The sequence below is a fragment of the Oreochromis aureus genome, linkage group 9 (assembly GCF_013358895.1).
Source record: "Oreochromis aureus strain Israel breed Guangdong linkage group 9, ZZ_aureus, whole genome shotgun sequence".
In the NCBI taxonomy this organism is placed as follows: Eukaryota; Metazoa; Chordata; class Actinopteri; order Cichliformes; family Cichlidae; genus Oreochromis; species Oreochromis aureus.
In genome coordinates, this window is record NC_052950.1 from 38,876,975 (window position 1) to 38,904,237 (window position 27,263).

The window sequence follows — 27,263 nt, forward strand, 5'->3', positions numbered from 1 at the left end:
TGCTGGTATTAGAATTAGACTTTAGAGCCAAATGTAGGACAAAAGCTTTAATATGAAAGAGGAAAAGCCAACAACAGCCAGAGCATGAAGCTCAAAACTGTAGCAATCACCAAGAAAGCTGACAGGCCTGTGACACGTCAGAGATGCCGTTCAAATCATAAAGAAGTTGGTTTATTGACAACATGTAAAAAACCAAAATAATCAAGTCACCCTTCAGTTTAGAGCGAGTAGACCAATCAGGCACAGCAACAGCTCTAGAATAAGCAACAGTTTGATGCATTACAAACAAGCTTTCATATCCACACATACATGTGGCTCACATGCTGTTTAAAAAGGGCTCAAAGACCCAACAGATCACACAAAGTACAAAAATACTTTCATTCAGACAACAGTCAGCTGTGCGTGAGAGAGAGAGCCGACTACAGTTAGTAACATGGACTCACTTTGTTTCAGACACGACACAAAGTAACACAAAGACACAAAGAGCAGGAGCATCAAAAAGGAGGCAGAGCAGCAGCAACTCTCCATGAGCTGTGAGGCTAACAGCCACCCACACTTCCTGTGATGCACAATGAAAACAACATTAACCTGAAGGATGATAACAACAGAAATAAGTCTAAGCTAACGTCACACGGCACTCACACAGCGCTGACTGTACAGGCCTCACCTGCCTGCATCCACAACACCTGATTCTACTGGACACAAACCAGTTAATGATATCTGAGCAATCCAGGGAAGCCTTCCAGGAACGTGAGCATCCACAGCTCTACAACAGCATCAGTCAGCAACAATGTTACTAATCACTGACTGTTTCATCCTCTTATACTCAATCAAAAAGTGCTGTGTTCACATTTGTTTCTGCTGAAATCCAGAGACTGAAAAAGCTTCTTTTTAAAGTTTGAATAAACTGACTGAACTTCTCACGAGTCCAACCGTGAGGAACACTTCCCCCCATGACACATCACAGGAGAACGTCTCAGTGGAGGGGGGACAGTAGCTCAGTTTAGGCAGTCGCACTCAGAATCGATGCCTCCAGTCAGGGTCAAACGTGGTCCTCAGAAAGCTGCAGATGTTTGGCTCTCACTGGTCTCTGCGTCTGTAGACTGAGCTGATGTTTCTCCAGGTGTCTGGTAAAAGGACGATGCTGCTGTCCAATGAGGCAAGGAGAGAAGTAGCCAAGCAGGCGAGAGCCGTGAAGGAGGAACGGCGGGCAGCTCTGGATGCCCGACATAAATACCTGATGAGCAGGCTGGCAGACGCCGGCAGCCTGGAGGAGGCGGCGGTGGAAGACGCCATGGTCTCTGATGACAGAGTAAGTTCAGAGACGTGATCCTTCCTCAGAGTTGAACCTTTGAGTCATTCATGTCTGATTCTTCCAGTTCAGTCTGATCCATGAATTCTTTGCTGCAAACGGATCCAAGAAGCTGATTTTCTTCCATCAGGATGTCAAACAGGTAACTTTGATCACATTTAAATGACACATGAAGGTCTAACCGCTCTTCATCATCTGCTGTTTGTTGCAGCGTACTTTGTATTCATATCTTTGAATATCTGCCTTTCTCCCAGAGTCTGTCCTCCCGTCAGTCTTCCTCTGTGGACGCATCAAACTCAGCTGTGGCTCAGAGGAAACTCTTCCTCACTACGGGGAACTCTGAGGTTGGCTTTGACTTTTCTTTAAGTTAATGTGAGTCTAATGTGAGAACAAAAATTAAATGCTGATATGAGTGGAAGGTTCTGCTGATAAAATAGCAACGAGCAGATTATTAAACAGTGAGGCAGACAGTTGGTTTCAGTAATGCCAGTTTATTAGAAACGAGGACTGTGGGGCTGCTGGAAGTCAGGACGGCCGTTCTCTGGAGAAACCTGACAGCTGAGGTGGAGAGCAGGATTTATCCACAGACGCCTTCTTCCAAGCAAATGTCCTGAACACACCTGAGCTGTGTGTTACACAGAAACTGTCTTAAAGCACGAGCCTGGATCAGACTGGAGGACTCAGAGCTCAGGTGTGTGACGTCACATTGATCCACCTCTCGGGGTTTCTGTGTTCTGATGTATTTGATTTCTCTTTAAGCTCCAAACAATCCCGAGCCTACGATTCATCATTGTCCTGTTCAGAGATGATGAGCCTGAGCGTGTTTGTGTTTCCATGGATCAAACTGTGCTGCTTTGTTTGGTTAACCAGGTGATTAAAGTCTCTGAGCAAACACTGGATGACTGACAGCTGCAGGCTGAACATCAGGAGGTCGAGAGGCCGAAGTCTGAGGAGCTCAAAGCTCCACAAACACTTATTCACAGAGAAAAGGACTACAAACATGGAGGAGCAGCAATCTGAACATGAGCTAAAGGCTACATGCTAATAACATTTCCCCTGGATGTGGTTTTAACAGGATCATGAATGATGAAGTATTTAAAGTCGGTGCCGTGTTGGCAGCTCTGATCTGCAGAAACTGTCAAACATGGGACAGGAATAAAAACACGCCTGTGACGTCAGAGTTTATGAATGATGACAAACTGTTTGTTTTTAGAAACTTTGTTGATGCTTAAAATGATCAGGAAATAAAAGCTGAATAGATCCACGTCAAACAGGAGAAGCTTTGCAGTTTGCATCAGCTGGGAAACTCGCTCACATCCAGTGTTGGGCAAGTTACTTTCAAATAGTCATTAAAAATTCATTAAGTAATTAATTATAGTTACTATTTACTTCTTCAAAAAAGTAACTTAGTAACTGAGTGACAAGGTTCTAGATGTAATTAATTACTTGAAAAGTAACTATTGTGTTACTTTAAAAATACCCTCTGTGCTCCAGGGTCTAATCGGCCATTGTGAACTCCTGTTGTCATGGTCCGGGGTCATGTCATGGTCCGGGGTCGCTGATCCAGCGTTTTGTTTCCTTTTGGTTTCATCTTGTGTTTGGTGTTTATTCTGATTTTGTGTTCGTCCTCAGGGTTTTGTTCTTATGTTTAGTGCTTCCGTGTTTTATCAGCCCTGCCTGTGTCTGTGTGTTTCCTGTTTTACTTTGAAGGTTTGTGTCTGGTCTTGTGCTTCAGCTGTGCTCCCCTCCTGTGTGTCGTTCCCTCATTACCTGGTGTGTATTTATAGTGTGTGTCTGCCTGTGTTCGTCTGCATTACTCTGTGTGTCTCCACGTCTCTCTGTTTCCCTGCTGCCCTCATGTTTTCTGCTTTGTCTGTTAGTTTGTCCCAGTTTAGCTTCATGTTCACTTCTTCACCTTTGTTATTTTCACTGTAAATAAATCTCCACTGGCATCTCCACCGCCGTCTGCATCTTGGGTCCTCCTTCATTCCACCACACGACTGCTGCCCCAGCCGTGACCACTTTTGATGTTTCCTCCACATTTACCTTTAAGAACTTTGCCTTGTTTGGTCTCATTGTTTTCAGCACAACCTCACGTGTCTGAATCTACAGTTATGTTTTCATTTTGACAAACTGTATTAACACAATTGATCTAAAATCAGACAGAAAACATAAAAGTTATTTTTTTTACTGTAACAACCACGAACATGTTTAACGAATCATTTTCATAACTTTAAATGTAAATATAAATTATCAATTTTAAAATCATATGCACAAGTTTTGCAAACAACAAAGTTATTTACCTTTTACCATTTTTTTAATAACCATTAAACTATTTCCAGAACAATCAGCTGTTCTTCAATAAGATGCCACACAAATTATTTGTGCCACTGCAAAATAATAATTAGTGTCCAGTATAAAGGAAACATCCCAGCCTGATACCTGCAGGTCTGACAGCAGCTCATAAGCACAGAGGTCTCGCTGCTTCCTTAGACAGTAAACATGAAACTATTGAGGAACAAACAGGCGTATATGTTGTTTATCATGACTCTGGTTTTACGTTTCCTATCAGCACAGTTTATAAACTGGTATATGTCACCTTGTTGCTTTGTCTTTAAGTGGTCATGTGATTGTTTTGCCCCCTGAGCTCCAGCTGTTGTGCCAAAAAGTGATGGTCTGTCCGCAGGAGCGCGCAGCTGCTTAAAGCTGTAGCGCCCAGATTACTTACAGCTACTTCCTGCAGCTGATATAAGATGCGGTAAGCTGAACACAGCTTCAACCGTCTGTTTGTTGAAACATAGTAACGCACCGCCCCACATTTTCTTGTTAGTAACTGTAACGGCATTGTAACGATAGGAATAGTAATTAGATTACTTGTTACTGAAAAAAGTAGCGCCGTTACTCCCATCACTGGTCACATCCAGCCTGCAGAGCTCTCCAAGCACCCCGTCTTTAAAGCCCATGAAAGGTTTCCTTTGCATGGTGAACTTTGGTGACAGAGTGCAGAGGAAGTGCTCTGTCTGCGTCACGTTAAAGGATCTGACCTCCATCACGTTCTGTGTTTCCAGCCTTTACTGGGGAAATGTCTGTTCTTCCTGAGAACCACTGAGAAGGCCATAACCACCGCCAACGTGCAGCAGGTCAGTAACTGGTCTGGGTCACCTCCTCACCTGCAAATCTAACTGCACAGACCTCATTGGTTGACTGTGACATGGATGCAGCCAATCATTCTGATCTTCTCGTGCAACCTGATGTTTCCAGGAAGTGAACTTTGGCGTGTTGGACTGCAGCGACGGCGGCGGCGGCGGCGGCGTCCTGAACAGTCTGGAAACTCTGCTGACTCACATCATGTTACCTGCTCTCAGGTCGCAGCAGGTAAAACACCTCCATCCATTCAGGCTTTCACTGAGCACAAAAAGGGAGATGTTTCAAGCTTCCAGTGATCACATGACGCCATATATGAAGACTTTGTTGATGGTGGGAAGGAAGAACTCTCTTTAAACAGGAAGAGACTGAAAGCAAAGAAAGGGGCAGGGAGGGGCAGCCATGAGGGGTCAATCCTGTGAAGAGAAGCCAAAACAGGAGAAATCTGCTGTTTCTAGTCCCTGTCAGGACTCTTGCTGCAGCATTTTGGATCAGCTGAAGGCTTTTCAGGGAGTTTTTAGGACATCCTGATAACAATGAATTACAGTAGTCCAGCCTGGAAGTAATAAATGCATGAACTAGTTTTTCAGCGTCACTCTGAGACAGGATATTTCTAACTTTAGAGATGTTGCACAAATGGAAGAAAGCAGTCTTACATATTTGTTTAATATGTGCGCTGAAGGACATGTCCTGGTCAAACATGACTCCAAGGTTCCTCACAGCGTTCCTGGAGGCCACACCTTGGGCTTATCTGTACCTGCTGGTTTCTCTTTGTGGGGTTTGACTGTAGAGCAGCTGTTACATAACGATCCATGAAAAGTCTGATTTGTGTGCAGTGCTCCTCCTGATGCTTTTGGCTGTGAATAAGGTAAAAAGTGAAACACATTAACCTTTGTTGTTATTGCTGACCTTTGACCCTGTGCCCAGTCGTGGGGCTCTGTGCAGGACGGCGCCTCGTGCCCACACGTGCGGTCCTTCCTGTCCTCGGTGGATCAGTTTGTCAGTAATCTGAGCTCAGCCCGACTGAACATGGAGAGAAAGTTCCAGCTGCAGCAGGTGGAGCTTCCTGACGCCATCAGCCAGCTGAGCAGCCCTGCAGACTACAGAGCAGCAGGTATGAAGCTCCAGCTGTTCACATCTCACACAAACAATAAGACTGTTGGAAATACAGGAAACATCGTTTAAAGCTTTGAAAATCAACTCTCAGGTAAATCAAACCAGTTTATCTGTGGAAGCTGAAGGAAGCATCTGACCTGAGACGATGGCTTCTTTGAAATAATGAGTCCGTGTTCACGTTCAGAGGAACTCGTGTGTTTCGCTCTCAGCCAATAACAGTGAGCTGGTGGAGCGTCTGGAGGAGGCGTTGACCCTGTGGACCAATCAAATCAAGCAGGTGCTGACGGAGAGCGAGCAGATGAGGAAAGAGGCCGACGATGTCGGGCCGTCGGCCGAGCTGGAGCTCTGGAAGAGCCGCACGGTGACCTTCAACAGGTAGACGCGTCCTCTCAGCTGGATCTCCTGTAGCGTCAGATTTACAGGTTTCACTTTAAACTCAGTTTATCAAACATGATCTGACGTCTGTGGACAGAAGCTCCTCACACCTGGAACAGTTTAGTCTCCACTCTGAGACTTCAGGACAAAACCACTTTTACACAATATAACTTTCTGTTATTTCTCTTTCTGCTCTTTAAAGTTGAAATGTTCAAAAATATTCATGTGTTTGTTTGTTTGTATCATAGTTTTTAACCCTTTCATGGATGAATTATGACGACATCAATCAGGATTCTTTCTTTAGTATTTTTATTCATCTTCAGGGATGAAAAAAGATTTTTGAACTTCATTTTTTTAAACATGTATTTTTCCATCTTGGTTTGAAGAAATGTTTTGTGCACTTACACTGGCTGACCAGTAGGTGGCAGGTATGGAGCGACACATCAGAGTCCAAAGTAGAGGTTTATGTGCAAGTACGACATCAACACTGACACGAATACAAGCGAACAGCCTTTGAACAGCTGTAACTGTAACTCTGTGTGTGTGTGTGTGTGTGTGTGTGTGTGTGTGTGTGTGTGTGTGTGTGTGTGTGCCAGTCTGTTGGAGGAAGTGAAGGGCTCTCAGGTGAAGAGGACTCTGGGGGTCCTGCAGGTGGCTCAGTCTCGGTGCCTGCGTGCCTGGAGAGATCTGGTCAGCAGTTTATTTCCTGTTCAGTTCACAGCTGTTGTCTCGACGATGCTGACGTCATCACTGATCGATTTATTGATTTATGAGGACAGAGACATCACTGCGGTGGCCAACGAGGCAAAGGACAACGTCAAGTATCTTTACACCCTCAACAAGTTCTTTGGATCTGTGGAAAAATCCACTCCTGTGAGAAAAACACTCTTCATGTCTTTCTGTATAAAACCGTCTGCAGCTGTTTGAGTCCTTCATGATTGTGAGGAACAGAAAACAGTGAAGACATCGTCACACATCACAGAGAGGCTGTAGTCACAAATCACAGCTGAGACAAAGGCCTGTCTGTAACTTAGGAAGAAGAAGAAAGAATTAAAGTGACTGTTAAAAACTAAAGACTTCTTTTCTTTTCTCAGTTTCAGACTTTTAAAAATGTTTAAAAAGCTCAAAGAGACAAACAGGTTTCATCAGGACAGAGATCACAGCTCAGTCTGAGATGTTCCAGCTCTGATTTATCAGCAGGATTTCTCTGATTGATCTTTTTTATTAGTTTGTATTTTCTGGGATGGTGAATTTGTCAGTTTGTGCTGATGAGTCGGGTGTTTCACCTCCACCAGCTTCTTTTTTAATGGTTTTTTATTATTTCTTCTTTTGCATCGTGTCTGATGACAAACCTTTTTCTTGTTACTGGATCAGATATGGTGGATACAGGATTCTCCAGCTCAGCCTGAATGTGCATTGATTTGATCTCTACATGTCAGTAATGAGGCTGCTGTGTGTTCCTGCTGTGTCAGCAGCTTTGTTTCTCACACTGAAGCTCGTATCAGTCACCGGACAAACCGTCTCTCATCCTCCGTCTTCCTTTTCTCCCGGCCCCACAGACCAGGATGCTGGAACACATTCCCAGTCTGATGAACGGCATCAAGATGATCCACGTGGTGTCCCAGTACTACAACACCTCAGAGAGGATGAGCTCACTGCTGCTCAAGGTCACCAACCAGATGATCAGCACCTGCAGGAGCTACCTGCTGCAGGGCGTGAGGCGTGTCTGGGAGCACAGCAGGTACCGCAGCACACCTGAAACTGACATTAGACTTAAACTTCTGTTCAGATCGTCATAGAGCTTAGACTCAGACTAACAAATGGACTCAGCAACGTGTGTGTGTGTGTGTGTGTGTGTGTGTGTGTGTGTGTGTGTGTGTGTGTGTGTGTGTGTCAGGCCGGTGCTGCTGCAGAGAATCTCTGACTGCTGTAATCTGAATGCGGCGTATCAGCGAAGCTTCCACAGCGTCAGAGACAAACTGAGAGAAAACCCTGAGAACAGACAGTTTGACTTCAGGTGATCAGTAACTGACTCTGAGTCAGAGCGTGTCAGCAGCGTCACGCTAACCTTTACAAACGTGTGCGCGTCTTTTCAGTGAGAACTACATCTTCGGGAAGTTTGACTCTTTCTGCCGCCGTCTGGAGAAGATGGCCGACATGGCGTCCACGCTGGAGAGCCTGGCTGCTCTGCAGAGCATGAAGGTGGATGATTGTCAGATTAGAAACAAGTGACTCCATCAAATATTCATCAATGCACAATAATAATTATAATAAGACATTTATAATATAAAAATGGTCGAATTAAAGTCAATGCAAAGCTACAGCGATGAATGGACATTTGTAATGATTTTGTATAAATGTATTTCCTCCTTTTATTATTTATTAATTGTGTCAAAAGTCTATTTTCCAGTTCTTCCATTTCAGTGTGACAGAAATGAGACGGATTCAAACTGAGCTCAGGTGTGTTTCAGGTGGAGGGCGTGGAGAAGATCTGTGTTCGCTACCAGACCATCGTCTCCACAACTGAATCCAAGACCTATGACGTCCTGGATCACCGCAAACTGGAGGTGATTTCAAGGGGAAACAATAGAATAAGATAAAGAGAATAACATACGATACAAAACAGAAAAACACTGTATCTGTCATTTATGACAATAATCATTTAATTATACTTTGAATCTCAGTGTTTACGTGAATCCTAGTTTGGTCTTCACAGTATTGGCCAACAATAACAATGATTGATTGGATCATTACTCACATTTCTTTTTAAAATCAGCTGAGAAAAGATCTAATTTCAGTTTTTCATCAGAGGTGAAGGTCACCGACTGCCAGACAGTCACAGGACTTACAAAGATACAGAAGACTTGATTTTCAGTCTCATGTGCATCCCTGTGCTCTGCTGCCAAAACTGAATCTTGATTGATTTGAAATGATTCTGATCATTCTCCACTTTTATCATCATGATCTGTGTTTTTGATTGAGCCTGAATTTCTTCCAGATATCCTTCCTGACAGAAATATTCTTCTTTTCTTAATCCTGTGTTTGTGGAGCAGCTTTGTGCTTTCAGTGTCTGTAAAAGTGTGTCAAGAAAACAAAAAGGCTCTACAGTGTGTTTGTGCTTTGGTGTTTTAATGGTTTCTTCTTCTTTGTAATAATAGAAAAGCTGGTGCTCAGAGGAAGAGGGCGGCTTTACTTGGTGTCAGTGACAGAAATGAAAAGAAGCTGAAATGAGTGAGAAGGACGATGAAGGAAACATCTGTGCTGTGTCTGCTCTGTAAGGAGAATCTCTGTGTTTCTTTGACTTCTTGCACTTTGACTGTCTGCTCTCCTGATAACTGATGATGGAGGAGAAGACATGAAAAACAAAACACCTGAAGAGAAACTGCTGACTCTGCAGGACCCGCTGTCCTCAGCCACCATGTTGACCTCAGAAGGTCTCAATCACATCATTCTTCTCCCCTGATGGAAAAACATGTGGTGTTACAGATGTCACCAATTACAAGCCAAATGTTGTGTATTACAAATGTATTATTATCATGTAAGTGTGTGTGCTGTCTTATCATCACGTCCTACAATAAGAGCTCTTTAACACCTCAGCAGAGATCAGGTGCTGTTGTTCTTTTGAACACTTCACCTTTTAAAACACTGAAAATGAGAAGAAATTGGAGGCAGAGTGCAGAGACGGGGCTCAGCACACATCCTTGGGGAGCCTGTGTTCAGTGTTCTTGTGCTGGACGTGTTGCTGCCGACCTGTCTGCTGTCTTCCTCTCAGGACATCCAGCAGCCAGTTACACAGCGAGGTGCTGATGCCAGCAGATCCAGTTTGTGAGTCGCTCGGGAAAGATGGTGTTGAACTGAAGTCTGTGAACATCATTCTGACGTATGAGTGTCCAGATGTGTGAGGGCTGAATAAGAGGCCGGTTGAAATGGCATCATCGGTCGAGCGGTTTGACCGGTATGTGACTGACATGGATCCAGGTTGGAGGAAGTTTTGATTTGATGCATGACTAACTGTTCACAGCTCTTCATAATGATGGAGGTGAGTGGGACAGTCGTGCTTCATGCAGGAGGGACACGACTACTTCAGCACAGGAATGATGGTGCAGAGTTTGAGGCCTGACTCAGTGAAGGATTAAAGATGTCTGTGAAGTATGATTGGACTACAACAACCAACATTCATCAGTCCTATAGATGAGATGGTGAGATTCACACAGGTCACTTTTTGATGGGCGGAGCAATGTAATCACGCACTGACTGATTTTATGCGTTTAGAATTTACACGTTTGGTTTTAAATGCTTTTCTTGTTTGTTTCACTACTAAAAGCTACTTTTGGATTATTTCTGTATTTATTTATGTGAGATGTTCTTTTTTTATTTTGTATTTGTTATCTGGTGGAGTGTGTGAGACAGATAAAGACTGGAACGGCCTGTAAACACAGTTATAGTGGAAAAAAGAAGCCGGTTTCTCTGTTTCTCCACTCTGGTGTTTTTGTTCTACATTAGAATCAAATGTTTGGGTCTGAACACAGACTGCTGCCTGTGCACTTGTGCCTTCATTAAAAACAAATATTTGATGGAAGTCGAGTCTCTGAAGGCACACAGGTGTTTGTGCCAAGCAGCAGCTCTCTTTAAAACACTTGTTGGTAAAAATGAATCCATTCAGTGTGACTGGACCTTCATCTTCTCTACCTGATCTCCCCTCATGGCTTTTTTTACCCATGTTACACTACAGTGCTATTGATCCGTATCCATCCCTCCCTGCTCAGCAGGACCTCCATGACTGTTGGTAATAAAATGTGCGTTCCTGTGGGTCACTGTGGGTCGATAAACCTTTTGGAGAGTGTGCGCACGGGAGCATCATCATCATCACAGTGGAGCTTCATCACAGCTTAATCTGTAGGAGTTGTGCGGGACTGTGGGTGTTCAGAGAATGTGAAATGGCCCTGCCTCTATAATCTGAGCTTGGACTAGAAGAGCTAATCTGCCTACGGGGCCTCTTACAGCAACACAACAGTCTATTCATCCAAGGCTGCTGCTAAACCAGATGCACAGATGTGGCCATACATCATTCTCCACATGTGATCCTCTCGGGCACTTTTTAAAGTTAGGCGCACTCAAATTTTTCAACCGCATCGCTTAACACCGCAGTTTTACATGTGCACTTTCTTTGGGGGGAAGTCCATACAGACAATATTCATTTCTAAATTAGTAACTAACAAACTTGTGCTTAAAGTGCTTTGTCAATATTGTAGAAAATGTTAAACTTAATCATCATCTCTGCTCCTCTGACGACCTGTTTGCTGCTGCCTGCTGCTGAAAGGCAGTGGGGAGAGGGGACACTTGGGCAGTGCATTTATTGCAGCATATAATGTGTTTTCTGGATACACTGCTGCTTTTTCAGCATTCAAAGATTGATGGCACCGTGTCAGAGCTGGCTATGAATTTCAGACGGATCAGACCTTAACTTAACACAAAAGTTATCAATAGTTCTTTTCGTCTTTTCTTATTACCCACAGCTACATCCACTTCTGTCAGGCCTAGGCTGCTCACTAGGGCTGGGTATCATCACTGATTTCTATAATCCATTCGATTCCGGTTCTCAAAGTTCTGATTCGATTCAATTTAGCCTCAGACAGTCAGAAATATTATAATTCTGATCATTTATCAGCACTGATACACATGAGACTTCATCAGAATTGTGAACATCACAGCAGATGCCTTTGTGTCAAAGTAACTGAGAATAAAACACAGAAAAACATGAAGGAGATTTTCCTGGTCTGGCGTTTTATAGCAGATAACCTTAAAAATATTCTGCAATATTCTGCAATTTTGCATAATTTTAAGAAGTTTAAATTTCTTCAGTATTGAACAGCAGAAATTAGGCTTTCTTGTCCGAGTTCATTTAAGTGAAAAAAGAAAAAGAAAAGAAAAAGACAGCGGCCGACAGCGCTGTAAACAGCGGTAGACTGGTGGGTGATAAGCGAATGGATAATGCAGAAAACAGAGATTTGAGACGGGAAACTGTTCTTGAAGTACAGAGAGAGAGAGAGAGAGAGAGAGAGAGCTGTGCATGAAGTGTGATTTTTATCGTGGTGGAAGCAAAACAGCAAAAGTCAGAGCGAATTCATGACGACACTGATCAAATGTGAAGCGCAGTTTGCTGCTTCTTTTGCTGCTGGCTCGGCGAATTTTGGTTGGAGAGACAAAACCTGCAGCTCAGAATCAGCGCAAAAAAGACGTAAACACAGCGCGGACCCGACGCATCAGAATCGCTGAGCTCCGACAGCGTGTCCGTGTTTGGGCCGTGGGGTGAGAAAGCCGAGAAAGACAAAGCTGATCCTGATGCGTCGGGTCCGCTCTGTGTTTACGTCTTTGTGTGGAATCCGTTAATGAATCGATATCGCCTTATTAAAGCTACTCACCTCTCTCTTCCACCTGCACTTTCAACTGGACCACAGCCAATCAGAGAGGTCCCGCCCCTGACTATCTCTGATTGGTTTAGTCCACGATAGGGCATAATGTGTGTCTGTTGTTGACCACACGGAGAGCTGCAGAGATTTTTTTTTTTTTGTTACCCGAACAGTTGGTCGCACCGGGGCGACCAAATATTTTTTTTAGTCTCACCACTGAAAAATTTGGTCGCATTTGCGACCAAATTGGTCGCACTCTAGAGCCCTGTGTAAAGGCAAATAAGGGCACAAGAGAATGAGTGTAAACTATCAAAGGTGGTCAGTGATGATGATGATGAATATCCACCGCGTCACCGCTTGGGAATCTACTCAGTCCGGTCCGAACAAGTCTTCGGTTTTCCAGTTCTCCTTTCTTCTGTTGTGTGTGTGCGCGTGTGTGCGTGCAGTTGTGTACCAGAGAGAGAGAGAGAGAGAGAGAGACCTGCTCCACAAGAAGGAGGGAGAGAGGTGCGAGAGAGAGAGGAAGGCTGCGTGTAGTTACATGCAAACTGCATCTGCATCTCTCTGAGACTGAGCTCAGTGCTGCTGCTGTTAGAACTCATGTTTTCAGAGCCATTGCAGGGGGGATATGAACTTACAAACAACAACATGCTTGCACACTGCTAGCATCATGGACAGGTTTATAAATCCCACACAGTTGCAAAGCAGATGATGAAGCATCGCCAAATATGTTTCCAAACCAACTTCCTTCCAAGCCAAAGAAGAAAATATGATGTGAAAATCAGGGACCCGCAGCATCCCACAGCTGTTGATGTTTTTAAACCGATTCTGCACAGAGAAGCATCCTAACTGTGCCACACCTCAGATTGTGCATTATGAACAGCGCTCGTTATCCAGTGCTGCTCAAACTTTTCACAATGAGTAGCAGCTCATCAAATATATGGCTCCTAAAGTACCAACCTTATTATACAGTAGCACAGGCCTGTTTAACACCATGTACAGTTTACACCAGACAATTTTATTTCTTGGTTTTTATTACCACTAATCATTTTAAAGCTCAGTGTTTAAACCCTGATGATGTAACTCCAGCCCATGCAGCAGTATATTAATGACTAACCTGTATTGTGGATGGATGATCTCAGTTGTTCTCCTGACTGAAGTTTGGTCCGTTTACAGCATCCTGCCATGCGACTGCATTTGTCTGTTACCTTCAGGAATCCTCACGTAAACTTTGATCCAGTGGAAAAAAGTTAGTGTTCATCCTCCAGCTTCACTGTGTTTATGTTACGCTAACATACGAAGCACATCATTATATACCAGCTAGTCCAACTTCAGTAACGCGACAAACGTCACTGCTGTTTAGTTTCCTGTCTGAAGTGATAGCAGAGCTGTACGTTTGAATCTTTCAGTCAGAACATGCTATATTATTTCATCTTAAAACTTTGGAGACTTCCACATACCACCAGTAGTACGTGCACCACAGTTTGAGAAGCACTGTTACATTTTACACAGAAAATAAAACTTCAAATGAACAGATGGTGAACATGTTACTAAAAGATGTTCACGTGTTATTAAATATGACAAAATAACATAAACTGATAAAGTTGAACGCAGCATTATGAATGACACACACTGTTAGAAAGTTCATGACAAACTTAAACTCTGTGTATATAAAGAGAACAGAGAGGCTCTGCTTTGTGCTGAGATTTTCCTCCTGTGTGTTTGTGTGTGCAGAGTTTCTACCAGAGCCAAATGTCATCTACTGCTGCAGACTCTCCTCTCAGACTCTTGGTGGCGCTGTCACGTGGTGTTCGCTCGCTTTGTGGTAGAGTATCACTTCCTGTTCCTGCTCAAACACAGTGGTGTTTCTGAGTAGCTTTTCTGCTTAGCAATTTAATTAAAAACTTTTAGATACCTTCCTTTTTCATAGTATAATCTTCACGTGCTTCATCTGAATCACCCTTTCTGTGTGCTCACTACCTAATTTATAGCCAAAGTATTCACTCAGTCTCTGTACTGTTTCGCTAGCTTAGCTTAGCTCGTAGCCGACTCGTTAGCACCATGGCTACTTCACCTGTCCCTCCTGCACTTTCCTGCTCATTGTGTCAGATGTTTAGCTACTCCTCGGCCTCCTTTAGCAGTAATGATACCTGTAACAAATGTAGCATATTTGCAGCTCTGGAGGCCAGGATTACTGAATTGGAGACTCGGCTTCGCACCCTTCATTCACACGTAGCTAGCCAGGCCCCTGTAGCTGGTGCAGCCGAAGATAGCGTAGGCCCCGCTAGCTGTTCCCCGGCAGACCCCAAGCAGCTGGGGAAAGAGGGCGGCTGGGTGACGGTGAGGAGGAAGCATAGTCCTAAACAGAAGCCCCAGGTACACCACCAACCTGTTCATGTGTCTAACCGTTTTCCCCACTCGGCGACACACCGCCGGGGTCAAACTCTGGTAATTGGTGATTCTGTTCTCAGACATGTGAAGCTAGAGACACCAGCAACCATAGTCAATTGCCTTCCAGGGGCCAGAGCAGGCGACATTGAAGGAAATTTAAAACTGCTGGCTAAGGGTAAACGTAAATACAGTAAGATCATCATTCACGTCGGCAGTAATGACACCCGGTTACGCCAATCGGAGGTCACTAAAATCAATATTGAATCGGTGTGTAACTTTGCCAAAACAATGTGGGACTCTGTAGTTTTCTCTGGTCCCCTCCCCAATCAGACCAGGAGTGACATGTTTAGCCGCATGTTCTCCTTAAATTGCTGGCTGTCTGAGTGGTGTCCCAGAAACGATGTGGGCTTCATAGATAATTGGCAAACCTTCTGGAGGAAACCTGGTCTTGTTAGGAGGCGGCATCCATCCCACTTTGGATGGAGCAGCTCTCATTTCTAGAAATATGGACCAATTTATTAAACCCCCAAAATATGACTATCCAGAGTTGGGACCAGGAAGCAGAGTTGCAGTCTTACACGCCTCTCTGCAGCTTCTCTCCTCCTACTACCCCCAAAACCCATCTCCATAGAGACTGTGTCAGCTCCCAAACAGACAAAAAACAAACCAAAACCAGCAACAAACAACTTAAACATAAAAATCACAAAGAAAGAACAATACAGTATCCACATCTGAACCAAAGAGTAAAACAGTGAAATGTGGATTATTAAATATTAGGTCTCTCTCCTCCAAGTCTCTGTTAGTACATGACTTAATAATTGATCAACAAATTGATTTACTCTGCCTTACAGAAACCTGGTTGCAGCAGGATGAGTATGTTAGTTTAAATGAATCAACACCCCCGAGTCATTCTAACTACCAGAAACCTCGAAGCACAGGCCGAGGGGGCGGTGTGGCAGCAATTTTTCACACCAGCCTAATAATCAACCAAAGACCCAGACAGACTTTTAATTCATTTGAAAGCCTGATGCTTAGCCTCGTCCACCCCAGCTGTAAAACTCAGAAACCAGTCTTACTTGTTATTATCTATCGTCCACCTGGGCCTTACACAGAGTTTCTCTCTGATTTCTCAGACTTTTTATCTGATTTAGTGCTCAGCTCAGATAAAATAATTATTGTGGGTGATTTTAACATCCATGTAGATGCTAAAATGACAGCCTCAACATGGCATTTAATCTGTTATTAGACTCAATTGGCTTCTCTCAAAATGTAAAAGAACCCACCCACCACTTTAACCACACTCTAGATCTTGTTTTAACATATGGCATAGAAACTGAACATTTAACAGTGTTTCCTGAAAACCCTCTGCTGTCTGATCATTTCCTGATAACATTTACATTTACAATAATTGATTACACAGCAGTGGAGAGTAGACTTTATCACAGTAGATGTCTTTCTGAAAGTGCTGTAACTAAGTTTAAGAATATAATCCACCCACTGTTATCATCTTCAATGCCCTGTACCAACATAGAGCAGAGCAGCTATCTGAACGCTACTCCAACAGAGGTCGATTATCTTGTTAATAATTTTACCTCCTCACTACGTACGACTCTGGATACTGTAGCTCCTGTGAAAACTAAGGCCTCAAATCCGAAGTACCTGACTCCGTGGTATAATTCTCAAACACGTAGCCTAAAGCAGATAACTCGTAAGCTGGAGAGGAAATGGCGTGTCACAAATTTAGAGGATCATCATTTAGCCTGGAGAAATAGTTTGCTGCTTTATAAGAAAGCCCTCCATAAAGCCAGAACATCTTACTATTCGTCACTGATTGAAGAAAATAAGAACAACCCCAGGTTTCTCTTCAGCACTGTAGCCAAGCTGACAAACAGTCAGAGCTCTACTGAGCCAACAATCCCTTTAACGTTAACTAGTAATGACTTCATGAACTTCTTCACAAATAACATTTTTATCATTAGAGAAAAATTACCAATAATCATCCCACAGATGTAATATTATCTACAGCTACTTTTAGTACCATCGATGTTAAGTTAGACTCTTTTTCTCCAATTGATCTTTCTGAGTTAACTTCAATAATTAATTTCTCCAAACCATCAACGTGTCTTTTAGACCCCATTCCTACAAAACTGCTCAAAGAAGTCCTGCCATTAATTAATGCTTCAATCTTAAATATGATCAACCTATCTCTAATAATCGGCTATGTACCACAGGCCTTCAAGCTGGCTGTAGTTAAACCTTTACTTAAAAAGCATCTCTAGACCCAGCTGTCTTAGCTAATTATAGGCCAATCTCCAACCTTCCTTTCATATCAAACATCCTTGAAAGAGTAGTTGTCAAACAGCTAACAGATCATCTGCAGAGGAATGGCTTATTTGAAGAGTTTCAGTCAGGTTTCAGAGCTCATCACAGCACAGAAACAGCTTTAGTGAAGGTTACAAATGATCTTCTTATGGCCTCTGACAGTGGACTCATCTCTGTGCTTGTCCTGCTAGACCTCAGTGCAGCGTTCGATACTGTTGATCATAATATCCTATTAGAGCGATTAGAACATGCTGTAGGTATTACAGGTACTGCACTGCAGTGGTTTGTATCAAATCAAATCAAATCAAATCAAATCACCTTTATTGTCACGTCACATGTGCAGGTACACTGGTACAGTACATGCGAGTGAAATTCTTGTGTGCAAGCTTCACAAGCAACAGAGTTGTGCAAAATACAATAACGTGCAACAAGCAAAATATAAAAATGGTTAATCTAAAAAGTAATAAATATATGTACCATATATGAAGGTATATACATTACTGAATGTGTGTACTAAATATGTTTTTTTCACGTGTGTGTGTGTGTGTGTGTGTGTGTGTGTGAGTGTGTATATACATGTTTTACAAATGAAATAGAGTAAACAATAAAATAAGATATATAAAATATAAAATATACAGAGGTAGGTATGTGCAAAACAGTGGCATTAATGTACAGTATGGAGTGCATAATGTTGAAGTTCCAGTAGTGAGGGTGAGGTGTCTATGACGTGTTCAGCAGTCTGATGGCCTGGTGGAAAAAGCTGTCTCTCAGTCTGCTGGTTCGGGACCGGATGCTGCAGAACCTCCTTCCTCTATCTAATAGACTCCAATTTGTACATGTAAATGGAGAGTCCTCTTCACACACTGAGGTTAATTATGGTGTTCCACAGGGTTCAGTGCTAGGACCAATTCTATTTACATTATACATGCTTCCCTTAGGCAGCATCATTAGAAGACATAGCATAAATTTTCACTGCTATGCAGATGACACGCAGCTCTATCTATCCATGAAGCCAGGTAACACACACCAATTAGTTAAACTGCAGGAATGTCTTAAAGACATAAAGACCTGGATGGCCGCTAACTTTCTGCTTCTTAATTCAGATCAAACTGAGGTTATTGTACTCGGCCCTGAAAATCTTAGAAATATGGTATCTAAGCAGATTCTTACTCTGGATGGCATTACCTTGGCCTCCAGTAACACTGTGAGGAACCTTGAGTCATTTTTGACCAGGACATGTCCTTCAATGCACATATTAAACAAATATGTAAGACTGCTTTCTACCATTTGTGCAACATCTCTAAAATTAGAAATATCCTGTCTCAGAGTGACGCTGAAAAACTAGTTCATGCATTTATTACTTCCAGGCTGGACTACTGTAATTCACTATTATCAGGATGTCCTAAAAACTCACTGAAAAGCCTTCAGCTGATCCAAAATGCTGCAACAAGAGTCCTGACAGGGACTAGAAAAGAGAGCAGATTTCTCCTGTTTTGGCTTCCCTTCATTGGCTTCCTGTTAAATCCAGAATTGAATTCAAAATCCTGCTCCTCACATACAAGGTCTTAAATAATCAGGCCCCATCTTATCTTAATGACCTTGTAGTACCATATCACCCTATTAGAGCACTTCGCTCTCACACTGCAGGCTTACTTGTTGTTCCTAGAGTATTTAAAAGTAGAATGGGAGGCAGAGCCTTCAGTTTTCAGGCCCCTCTTCTGTGGAACCAGCTTCCAGTTTGGATTAGGAGACAGACACTATCTCTACTTTCAAGATTAGGCTTCAAACTTTCCTTTTGCTAAAGCATATAGTTAGGGCTGGACCAGGTGACCCTGAATCCTCCCTTAGTTATGCTGCAATAGACGTAGGCTGCCGGGGATTCCCATGATGCATTGAGTTTTTCCCTTCCAGTCACCTTTCTCACTCACTATGTGTTAATAGACCTCTCTGCATCGAATCATACTTGTTATTAATCTCTGTCTCTCTTCCACAGCATATCTTTATCCTGTCTTCCTTCTTTCACCCCAACCGGTCGCAGCAGATGGCCCCGCCCCTCCCTGAGCCTGGTTCTGCCGGAGGTTTCTTCCTGTTAAAGGGAGTTTTTCCTTCCCACTGTCGCCAAAGTGCTTGCTCATAGGGGTCATATGATTGTTGGGTTTTTCTCTGTATGTATTATTGTGCGATCTACTGTACAATATGAAGCGCCTTGAGGCGACTTTTGTTGTGATTTGGCGCTATATAAATAAAATTGAATTGAATTGAATTGAATTACTCCTCACTGAAGTCGTCCACCAGTCCAACCACTGGGATCCAGCTGCTGCTCTCTAACTGGTCCACACAGCAGCTCAGACCTGAGCACATTCACTGTAAACACACTGGTTTATATCCTGTTTGTTCTCCTCATGAAGGAAACCTCAGAAGATGTGAGATGTGAGCGTGTCTGCCCCTCACTGGTTGTTTCTGTCTGATGGAAACAGGAGTTCTTGTGGCTAACCCACACACCTGTCTGAGATAACAAAGAACAAACATGAGTCGACTTCAGCCACAAACTAAAAGCTGCAGGAACCTTTGGTCAGTTTTTCTCTCAGGAGTTATAAAGAGAACATCTGTAACATCTGTCCTCATTCATCCTGAGACATCCTGGAGACTCGGACGATCAATGTCAGAAAGGAAATCAGTCGAATAAGTCAATAACTGTGATGGCTGCAGTTCCAGCCACACAGTGGTAATATCCACCAATTTTGAGTCTAAAGGCTTACACAACACTAAACTCACATTTGTCTTTCTTTGAAGGTCCGACATCTGTGTTTCCCAAACATTTGGAGCCACGGCACATGTTTCATATTAAACAAAGTCACATGGCACACCACCCAACTGAAATGTATTGATCATTGTTCCCCGAGCACCAGGCATAGTGGAATTGGCTCCTTTTGTCCTCAGTAGACCTTTGTTGCTTTCTTCTGACCACTAATCCTGCTGGGCCTGGGTCAGATTTCTCTCCAGGATCAGGTCAGACTGACTACTTTTTCCTTTCAAATACCTCTGTTGCTATTACGCGCCACGTTGTCTCACTCACAGCGTGACTGTTGTGTAGCGGCTGTGTTACTCAGCTCGACTCCTTAGAGGACCAATCAGGAGGAAGCGGAGAGTCTTCATAGGGGAATGAATGTGATGTCACAGCCGTCTGTGTCACTGTGAGATATGAAGCATTGAACATCTGAATATTAACACATCAATGTGAAAATGTAAACAGTGTACAGACATAAATATTTATAAATATTTATGGATGATTTGTCACGTGGATTCTTATGAATTTATATTTATCACTTATTTTAACAGGTACAGATGTGGTTTGTAAAATGATGGAGATTCTTTTACTCTATTAATAAAACGCCTTCATCTACAATGTGTCGGAGTTTTCTTTCTGAGTGAGCTCGTCTTCCACAGACAGTCACGTGTATATGTTAGAGCGCCCTCCAGTGGAGTTACACTGTGCTTCTGTTTCTCTGTGGCCCACTGCGCATGCTCATCAGGATGTTCCTCACATACAAACAACATTTGTGTCTCTGAGGAGCTTTTACCAACCACCATGGAAACTCATGAGACTGTAATAAGTGTATTGATGTTTAATGCAGCAGTGTCAGCAGTCAGGGCTGCAGGTGGGTTGTTTCCACAGGAAGTGACCACTGCTCCCAGAAACATGACAGTGTGACAGGTATCTAGTGTGACGTCACCTGAAAGCAGCGTATACTTGAGGGGTTAGGGGTTAGGGGTTATTTCTTTCTGTCAAGCTTGATTCTTTAACGAGAAAGTGTTTGATTGGCTGCTGTGCCGAGATTAAACCGTGGTCTCGTGCTGCCATCTACTGACATTAAAGTGTAACAACACTCTGCAGCTGTGAGTGTGCTCTGCGCCCATGAAAGTTGAATGTTTCTACTTTGTGAATGTGCAGCAGCTGTTTCCTGTCTGATATGGAGGAAACTTCACACTAACATGTGTAAACTTTACAAAATGTCTTTTTACAGGTTTGTTCACAGCTGCTGTTCACAGCTGCTCTGACATCACACAACAGTGACATCACACAGGATCAGGGGTGTTCAGCTCTTTACAATCAAAGCTCGTCACACGTTTTCACTGATGCTGAACATCACATAATAGAAAAACAAATGTGTTCACAGTTTTTATTCAATTTCAGTAATATACACTCACTGGCCACTTTATTAGGTACACGTCAGAGCTGCTTTAATGTTTTACAGCAGATTCAACAAGTTTGATGTGTCACATGGCCCTCTTCCTATTGAAGAAACAAAACCTGTATCCAAGATGGCCAACTTCTAAATAGCCACCATGGTCACCGCCCATCTTGAGGAATTTGCCCCTCACATATACTAATGTGCCACAAACAGGACTTTAATATCACCAACCATTCCCATGTTATTACGCTGTATCCATAGAAACGGCCCACCCTGTATAACGACCTTGAAATAACACATTTATCTCACTGAAACATGTCGTTTAAATACAAACATTTACTGAAATTAAAATAAATATACTGAATATAATATGCCTCAGATTTAATGGAATATAATTATGCTTTTGTGTTGCTGTTAAAGAAAAGGATAATGTGTGATTACTGTTTTAAACTATGGGCTACAAACTAAATCCTTTTATTATTTCTGTCCTCGCTTTGAACTCATTAGTAATCATTAGGATGAAGCCCCCTAAAAACAACTTAAAGCTCATGAAAATGTAAACAATTTGGCATTTTGATGATGCATCATCCACATTAAAAGTATAGATCATATCAGTCTGTATTTACTTGTATCGGATACATAAAAATCTTTCTGTATGGCACAGCACTACAGAAAGCTCTTTTCTAGGGTTGTATTAAACATCTGTAACTACCGTAACTCCTGATCCATTTCCTCAATTAAAAGAAGTCCAATGATTCCTGAGAGCAGCAACTCTGCGCTTTTCATTCATATTTGCATCATTACGGTAATCCCAGGTACATTGATGCAGCAGCCCCGTGAAGGCAAAGGTTGAGAGAATAGTGAGTGAGCGTGATGGAACAATTTCATCACACCTCCAAGCCTGTAGCCATCTTGGTTATTAGTTAGGCCCCTCCCCCGTGTGTCACTGTGTGTATAGGCACTGTTAATGCTAGCATGAACCCATCATTCTTGCTGGCTTAAAGGTTGTAGTGGCTTGAGCTAACTCTCATCCCAATGGTTTATATTGGGTTACAGGAGCTGGAGCGGCATTAATGCTCCACAGTTTACAAGCTGCCGCTAATCCATGTTTGAAGCCTTTACCCACATCAACACTGCAGGCAGAGGCTAACATCTGCAATACTATTAATCATTACACAGAACTGTAGCAACGACAAAGAGAGGCTAGAAGAAGAAAGGCTTGAAACCGTTAGAAAAGATCAGAGTTGGTTCAATGAACTCTGATCATGTTCATTCTGAGTTAAGCTCATGTGTGTTTAGAGACAGAAAGCCATCATGTTACCAGGATTCTCCAGAGAAACACAGAAATAAAGAGCAGAGCCTCCATCTTCATTTAGTGCACTGATCACAAATCAGTGTGGGACAAAATGTGTATCTTAAAACTAGGAGGGGATTAAGTTATACAAACATACTGTAATATTTTTATAATATACACTAGCAAACGTTCATGCTGTGTGTGATATTAAACATATTGTATTGTGTGATATCACATTCTATTGTGATACAGCATTTTAATCTGACCTTTGATTTCTAAATGCTTCATTAAACTGTCAAATATACAAATATAGACAACTGTGGGATTTGTCTAAAGTATTTGCATATGCCATAGAAATGTTAGCACTCACAGTTTACTGGGTCAGGTTTATACAAAGTTTCAACAAGACCACTTCTGACAAACGCGATCATACGAGCATCATAGTACGATGCAGTCTCTGCATGATATCTGTTCAGCTGCAACCTGACAGGGACCAAATCTAGGAGACACAAACTGAAGATAGACACCATTTACTGATGGACCTGTTATATTAGGTGACAATTCCACATGACAGTCCAAAGAAATGAATACATCCAGGGCGAGTCTTTTATGAGGCAAACGTGATGTGCATCTCCCACGAAGGCCATTTAGCTGATTTTCTGTGTGTAAAAAGAGCCGTACTCTGAATTTCAGATACTATTGATCTGTTTGTTGTGTGTCTGAGGGTTTACATAGGGATGTTGTGTGGAAGCACTGACTGCTACAGTAGCAGCCAATCAATGCTTACAGTGCAAAGAAACTGGCCTACAATCTGACAGCTGCATTCATGTCTACACAATCTAAGAGTTTGAAAGATGGACACACGTGAGATGATCATAAATGCACAACAGAATCCTTTGTGTCCTGACATACTGATGAGAAAATAACTGAAGCACTCGTGTCAAGAACAACAACACAAAAAGGGAAACATGCCTAACTTGGATTTCAGTCATTGTGAAAACAAACAGATGCAAATGAATTTGCTCTGTGCGCTTTGCCTGATTCAGGAAATCGCTATCAATCAAGCTGAGTGTGAGTCAGTGAGTATGTTGTGTTCACATAGACTGTTACCTTAGGGGCTGACTTACCAGATGAAATGAACCTTTATGGAACGCAAACCCAGAATTTGTTTCAAGTCACATTTTAGCTGCATGGTGGAAAGTGCCTGTACCAGAGACATGATTGTTGTTGCTTAGCTTAAGAATATCTAGTATATGTCAGTAATGTAACAGGAAGAAGAAGAAAATCTGTGCTGGTGTAAAAGTCCCACTGAATGCGTTTCTCGCTGTACATCTAAACTATATAACGATTAACCGCCAACTGTGAGTTCAGTTTAAATTTTCCTTTACAAATGTGTGTTTGTTTAGGAAGGAAAAACGTGTGCACACAGTGTTGGGCAATATAGACTCAAAGGCAGCAGCAAGACTGGCACCAGACTATTTCCACTGCACTGAGGGTGGAACTCCAGCCTCGGGGCCGCTGTCCTGCAGCTTTTACATGTGTCCTTGATCCAACACAGCTGATTTAAATGGCTCATTTTGAACTTTGACATATACATCAAGGAATGTAGCAGCCACTGCACTGGTGCTTGAACCAGTTCACAAGTTCATTTCTCATCATAGAGCACCAATTTATGAGCAGACAAACCAAAGTCCACTCCGAGATTCAGCAGCTTGTAGAAGCACCTTTAGCAGCAACAGCTCAGAGTCCTTGTTTCCTGTATGACTATCAGTCTCTCACATCATTGGGGCTCACTCTTCTTTATAATGTTGCTGCACTTCACTGAGCTTTGCACACATTTGTTTATGCAAAACTCACGACCGCACGACTTCTATTAAGCTGAGGTTTAAACTTTCGAAAATATAAAACCTGCAACACACCGGTGTTGTGCCAAAAACTGATTTCCGGTATTTAAACTGCTATAAGTAACTTGTTGGGCTATAATATGTGAAACGTGTGTCAAATGCATCCCTCATGGATGACATAAAGTCATCTGGAGCCACAAACAACATTCGTGTAACAAGGTAGAAGCTGCGATCAGTTTTTGGCAGTGACTTTTATATAACCTTTATTTATGCAGTTAAAAAAATCTCATTAACATTAAAAATGTCTTTTGTAAGAGTAAGTTGGCCAAGAGGACAGCAGCAAATATTACAATAGTTCAGTAAAAATATTTTACGTGGGGATAAAGGAGCGGATTGGTTATAATGTAAGTACAATAACACAGAGTTGTAAAGATACTTGAAAAACAGATAATTGTTTAATTCTATATAAAAGCTCTTTGTAAACCCTGTTCACCAAAGTCTATTTACCAACATACGTAAAGATATTACACATAAAACATACACAGAAACATTGGACATCAGTTTTTGGCACAACACCGTAACCTCTGTAGAGGTGGTGTCAATATTAATATCTGTAAAGCCTCTAAATGTTTCTGTTAAAGTGTGACCAAAGGAAGGAGCTGCGAGAAGTGTGCCTCTCAACCGGTGGCTCGCTCAGTAATGTCTGGCTGTGCAGATGAAACCTTTTTGACCCACCAACAGTCACACAGAGGCCACAAAATCTCACATCCGGGTTTCATTCTTTCAGGCCGAGTCTCTCTAAGAAATTCTGTTTTTAACTTCACTTCAAATGCTTCATCTTCTGTGAATCGAGTCCAATTAGAACAAAACTAAATATAAAACAGCGTTAAACTCTCATCTGATCATTGTGAACATACACAGTGAGCACTCATGCAGCTTAATCAAGACTAAAGAAAACATTTTAAATAAAGAAAAACTTGCCTAGTTAATCATTTTACTCCGTGATTTCTTTATTTCACAATATTTTTTACTGATTAAACATGTTGTTTGTGTTACGGCTGCTTCGATGATTTATGTTTCAGTTTTTGCTGCATGTTCTCATTAAATACTGTTTCTCCTGGTTTGCAAGCAAAATAATGAGACAATGTGATTAGAGCTGAGTATCAATTTCAATTCCTACAACTGATTCAATTCCCATTTGATCCCCGATTGGATTAAAGTTTGGAAGTCAGAAATATTCTAATTCTCCTCCTTCCTCAGGACATATCCAGAGAAGCAGCTGTGCTGATTGTATCGTGATGGAAGCAAAGCAGCAAAAGTGAGAGGGAAGTAATGACAATGTGTATCAAAGTAAAGCTTTGATCTTCTTTTGCTTTTACCCGGATGATGGAGAAGGAAACCAGCAGCTTCACAGTCTGTGAAATGCCGGCTTTCATTCAGACGCCGTGTCCTGTTCCTGCCGTCGGGTCGACCATCAGCGCTTTGTGTTTATCTTTGTGCGTTTACATGCTCTGCTTTGCTGTTTGAATGAATCGATATCACATCATTCAAAGCAGCATCGATTTGAATCGGGGAAATGTTTCAAAGCCAGCCCTAGTTGTGATATCAATGGGACTCATTTATTCAAAAAGATGGTTTGAAACATCACATGTGGAGGCAGAGCTGTGAGTTCTAGTGTTTCTGTGCTGTTTCTATAGTGTTGCTGTGTCCTCAGGAGGCTGTCTGTGTGCGATCTTTGACTCACAATAACCTGACATTCACTGACAGCAACAGAGGGAGCCTGGCTGCCTCATCTTGCTCACCTGTGTTGTGACATTTGAGCTACGCAGCACTTATTTAGACCCACTTGGTGCCTTTTGGTCCACACATTTCCAGTGTCTGACATTCCCAATGTGAGACTGGGAAAGAGGAAACAGAAATGTTGCTGTGTGCTTTCAGTGGTTCATACTGAGAAAAAGAGGCAGAAACAATTGAACTCAGCTTGCATTTTGGTAATATGTTGATATTTGATCTTCTGAAAAGCTCAAATAGAATATTATACAAAGCAGGAAGTAAAATCCTCTTTTTATATTTCTCCGCCCCTTTCGTGAGTGTGGACGCTTCCTCTCTTTGCTCTTCAAATGCTTTGCTTCTTTTATTGATTTTTATTGATTTTTATGCTGATTTTTTCCCTTTTTTCTGTATGAGCTTACCTGCGAGAGCTTCTGGACACTTATAGATCATTAGGACTAAAGTGTTCTTAACAGAAACAGCAACATTTCTAGTTACCTTATCCTCAGCGCTCTGTGTGTCTGTGGCCTAGACACAGCTGAAGCCTGATTACAGCGTCTGGGCACCGAACAGCCTCAATAGCCTGGAAAGGTGCTAACCACTAGGCTAACTAGCAACAAGATGCCTTCCCTCTCCACAGATGACTACCACAGCCTCCTGCAGAAGATTGCAGTACTGGAGACAAAAATTCATCGCTTAGAAGTAAACGTGGAGGTAAATGGACCGTGTGGAAATGAAACAACCTTGCCTTTGATTCAAAGCAATGGCGATGAGCAAGCTAGTACACAGCTAAGGAGCACAGATAACATGACCAAGAAAGTAGACTCTGTGCATTATTATAAATCCTCAAGCGATAATCCCCCCTTGGGCTGTCTTGGCGCAAAACCAAGACATAAATCATGTCTCCTGGAAGGGGGAGGACGTATCACAAGCAGAGCACAGCGAGCTGAAATCTCTGAAACCGACTGGCCTTCACTTCCTACGAGACAGAGAAGCTCTTCTACCCCTGTATACGGGAGGAAACAGGACTGGACAACCGTGAATAGGAAGGCTAACAACAAACCTCCAAAACAACTGAATGTGAAACTGCAG

The 27,263-nt window shown here is 42.5% G+C and overlaps 2 protein-coding genes across 2 annotated transcripts; both read left to right on the forward strand.

Moving 5' to 3' along the window:
• Positions 1-1,141: 1,141 nt before the first annotated feature.
• On the forward strand, positions 1,142-2,289 carry LOC120441848 (dynein heavy chain 5, axonemal-like). Its single transcript, XM_039617296.1, has 4 exons — positions 1,142-1,312; positions 1,380-1,454; positions 1,567-1,656; positions 2,183-2,289. Exons 1-4 carry the CDS (start codon positions 1,142-1,144, stop codon positions 2,216-2,218), a joined length of 372 nt encoding a protein of 123 aa, XP_039473230.1. The 3' UTR covers positions 2,219-2,289.
• Positions 2,290-4,612: 2,323 nt separating this feature from the next.
• LOC120441895 (dynein heavy chain 5, axonemal-like) lies at positions 4,613-6,917 on the forward strand. The gene is made up of 4 exons (XM_039617392.1): positions 4,613-4,687; positions 5,384-5,570; positions 5,782-5,947; positions 6,544-6,917. Exons 1-4 carry the CDS (start codon positions 4,661-4,663, stop codon positions 6,872-6,874), a joined length of 711 nt encoding a protein of 236 aa, XP_039473326.1. The 5' UTR covers positions 4,613-4,660; the 3' UTR covers positions 6,875-6,917.
• The last annotated feature ends 20,346 nt before the right edge of the window (positions 6,918-27,263 follow it).

What these genes read in the sequence shown, in the direction of transcription:
- LOC120441895 (XM_039617392.1), top strand. Translation starts at nt 4,661, where the DNA reads ATGTTACCTGCTCTCAGGTCGCAGCAG. An exon ending in CTGCTCTCAGGTCGCAGCAG is followed by an intron (nt 4,688 to 5,383) that starts GTAAAACACCTC and finishes CCCTGTGCCCAG; the next exon opens with TCGTGGGGCTCTGTGCAGGA. An exon ending in CGCACGGTGACCTTCAACAG is followed by an intron (nt 5,948 to 6,543) that starts GTAGACGCGTCC and finishes TGTGTGTGCCAG; the next exon opens with TCTGTTGGAGGAAGTGAAGG.
- LOC120441848 (XM_039617296.1), top strand. Translation starts at nt 1,142, where the DNA reads ATGCTGCTGTCCAATGAGGCAAGGAGAGAAGTAGCCAAGCAGGCGAGA. An exon ending in TCCATCAGGATGTCAAACAG is followed by an intron (nt 1,455 to 1,566) that starts GTAACTTTGATC and finishes CCTTTCTCCCAG; the next exon opens with AGTCTGTCCTCCCGTCAGTC. An exon ending in TCACTACGGGGAACTCTGAG is followed by an intron (nt 1,657 to 2,182) that starts GTTGGCTTTGAC and finishes TTGGTTAACCAG; the next exon opens with GTGATTAAAGTCTCTGAGCA.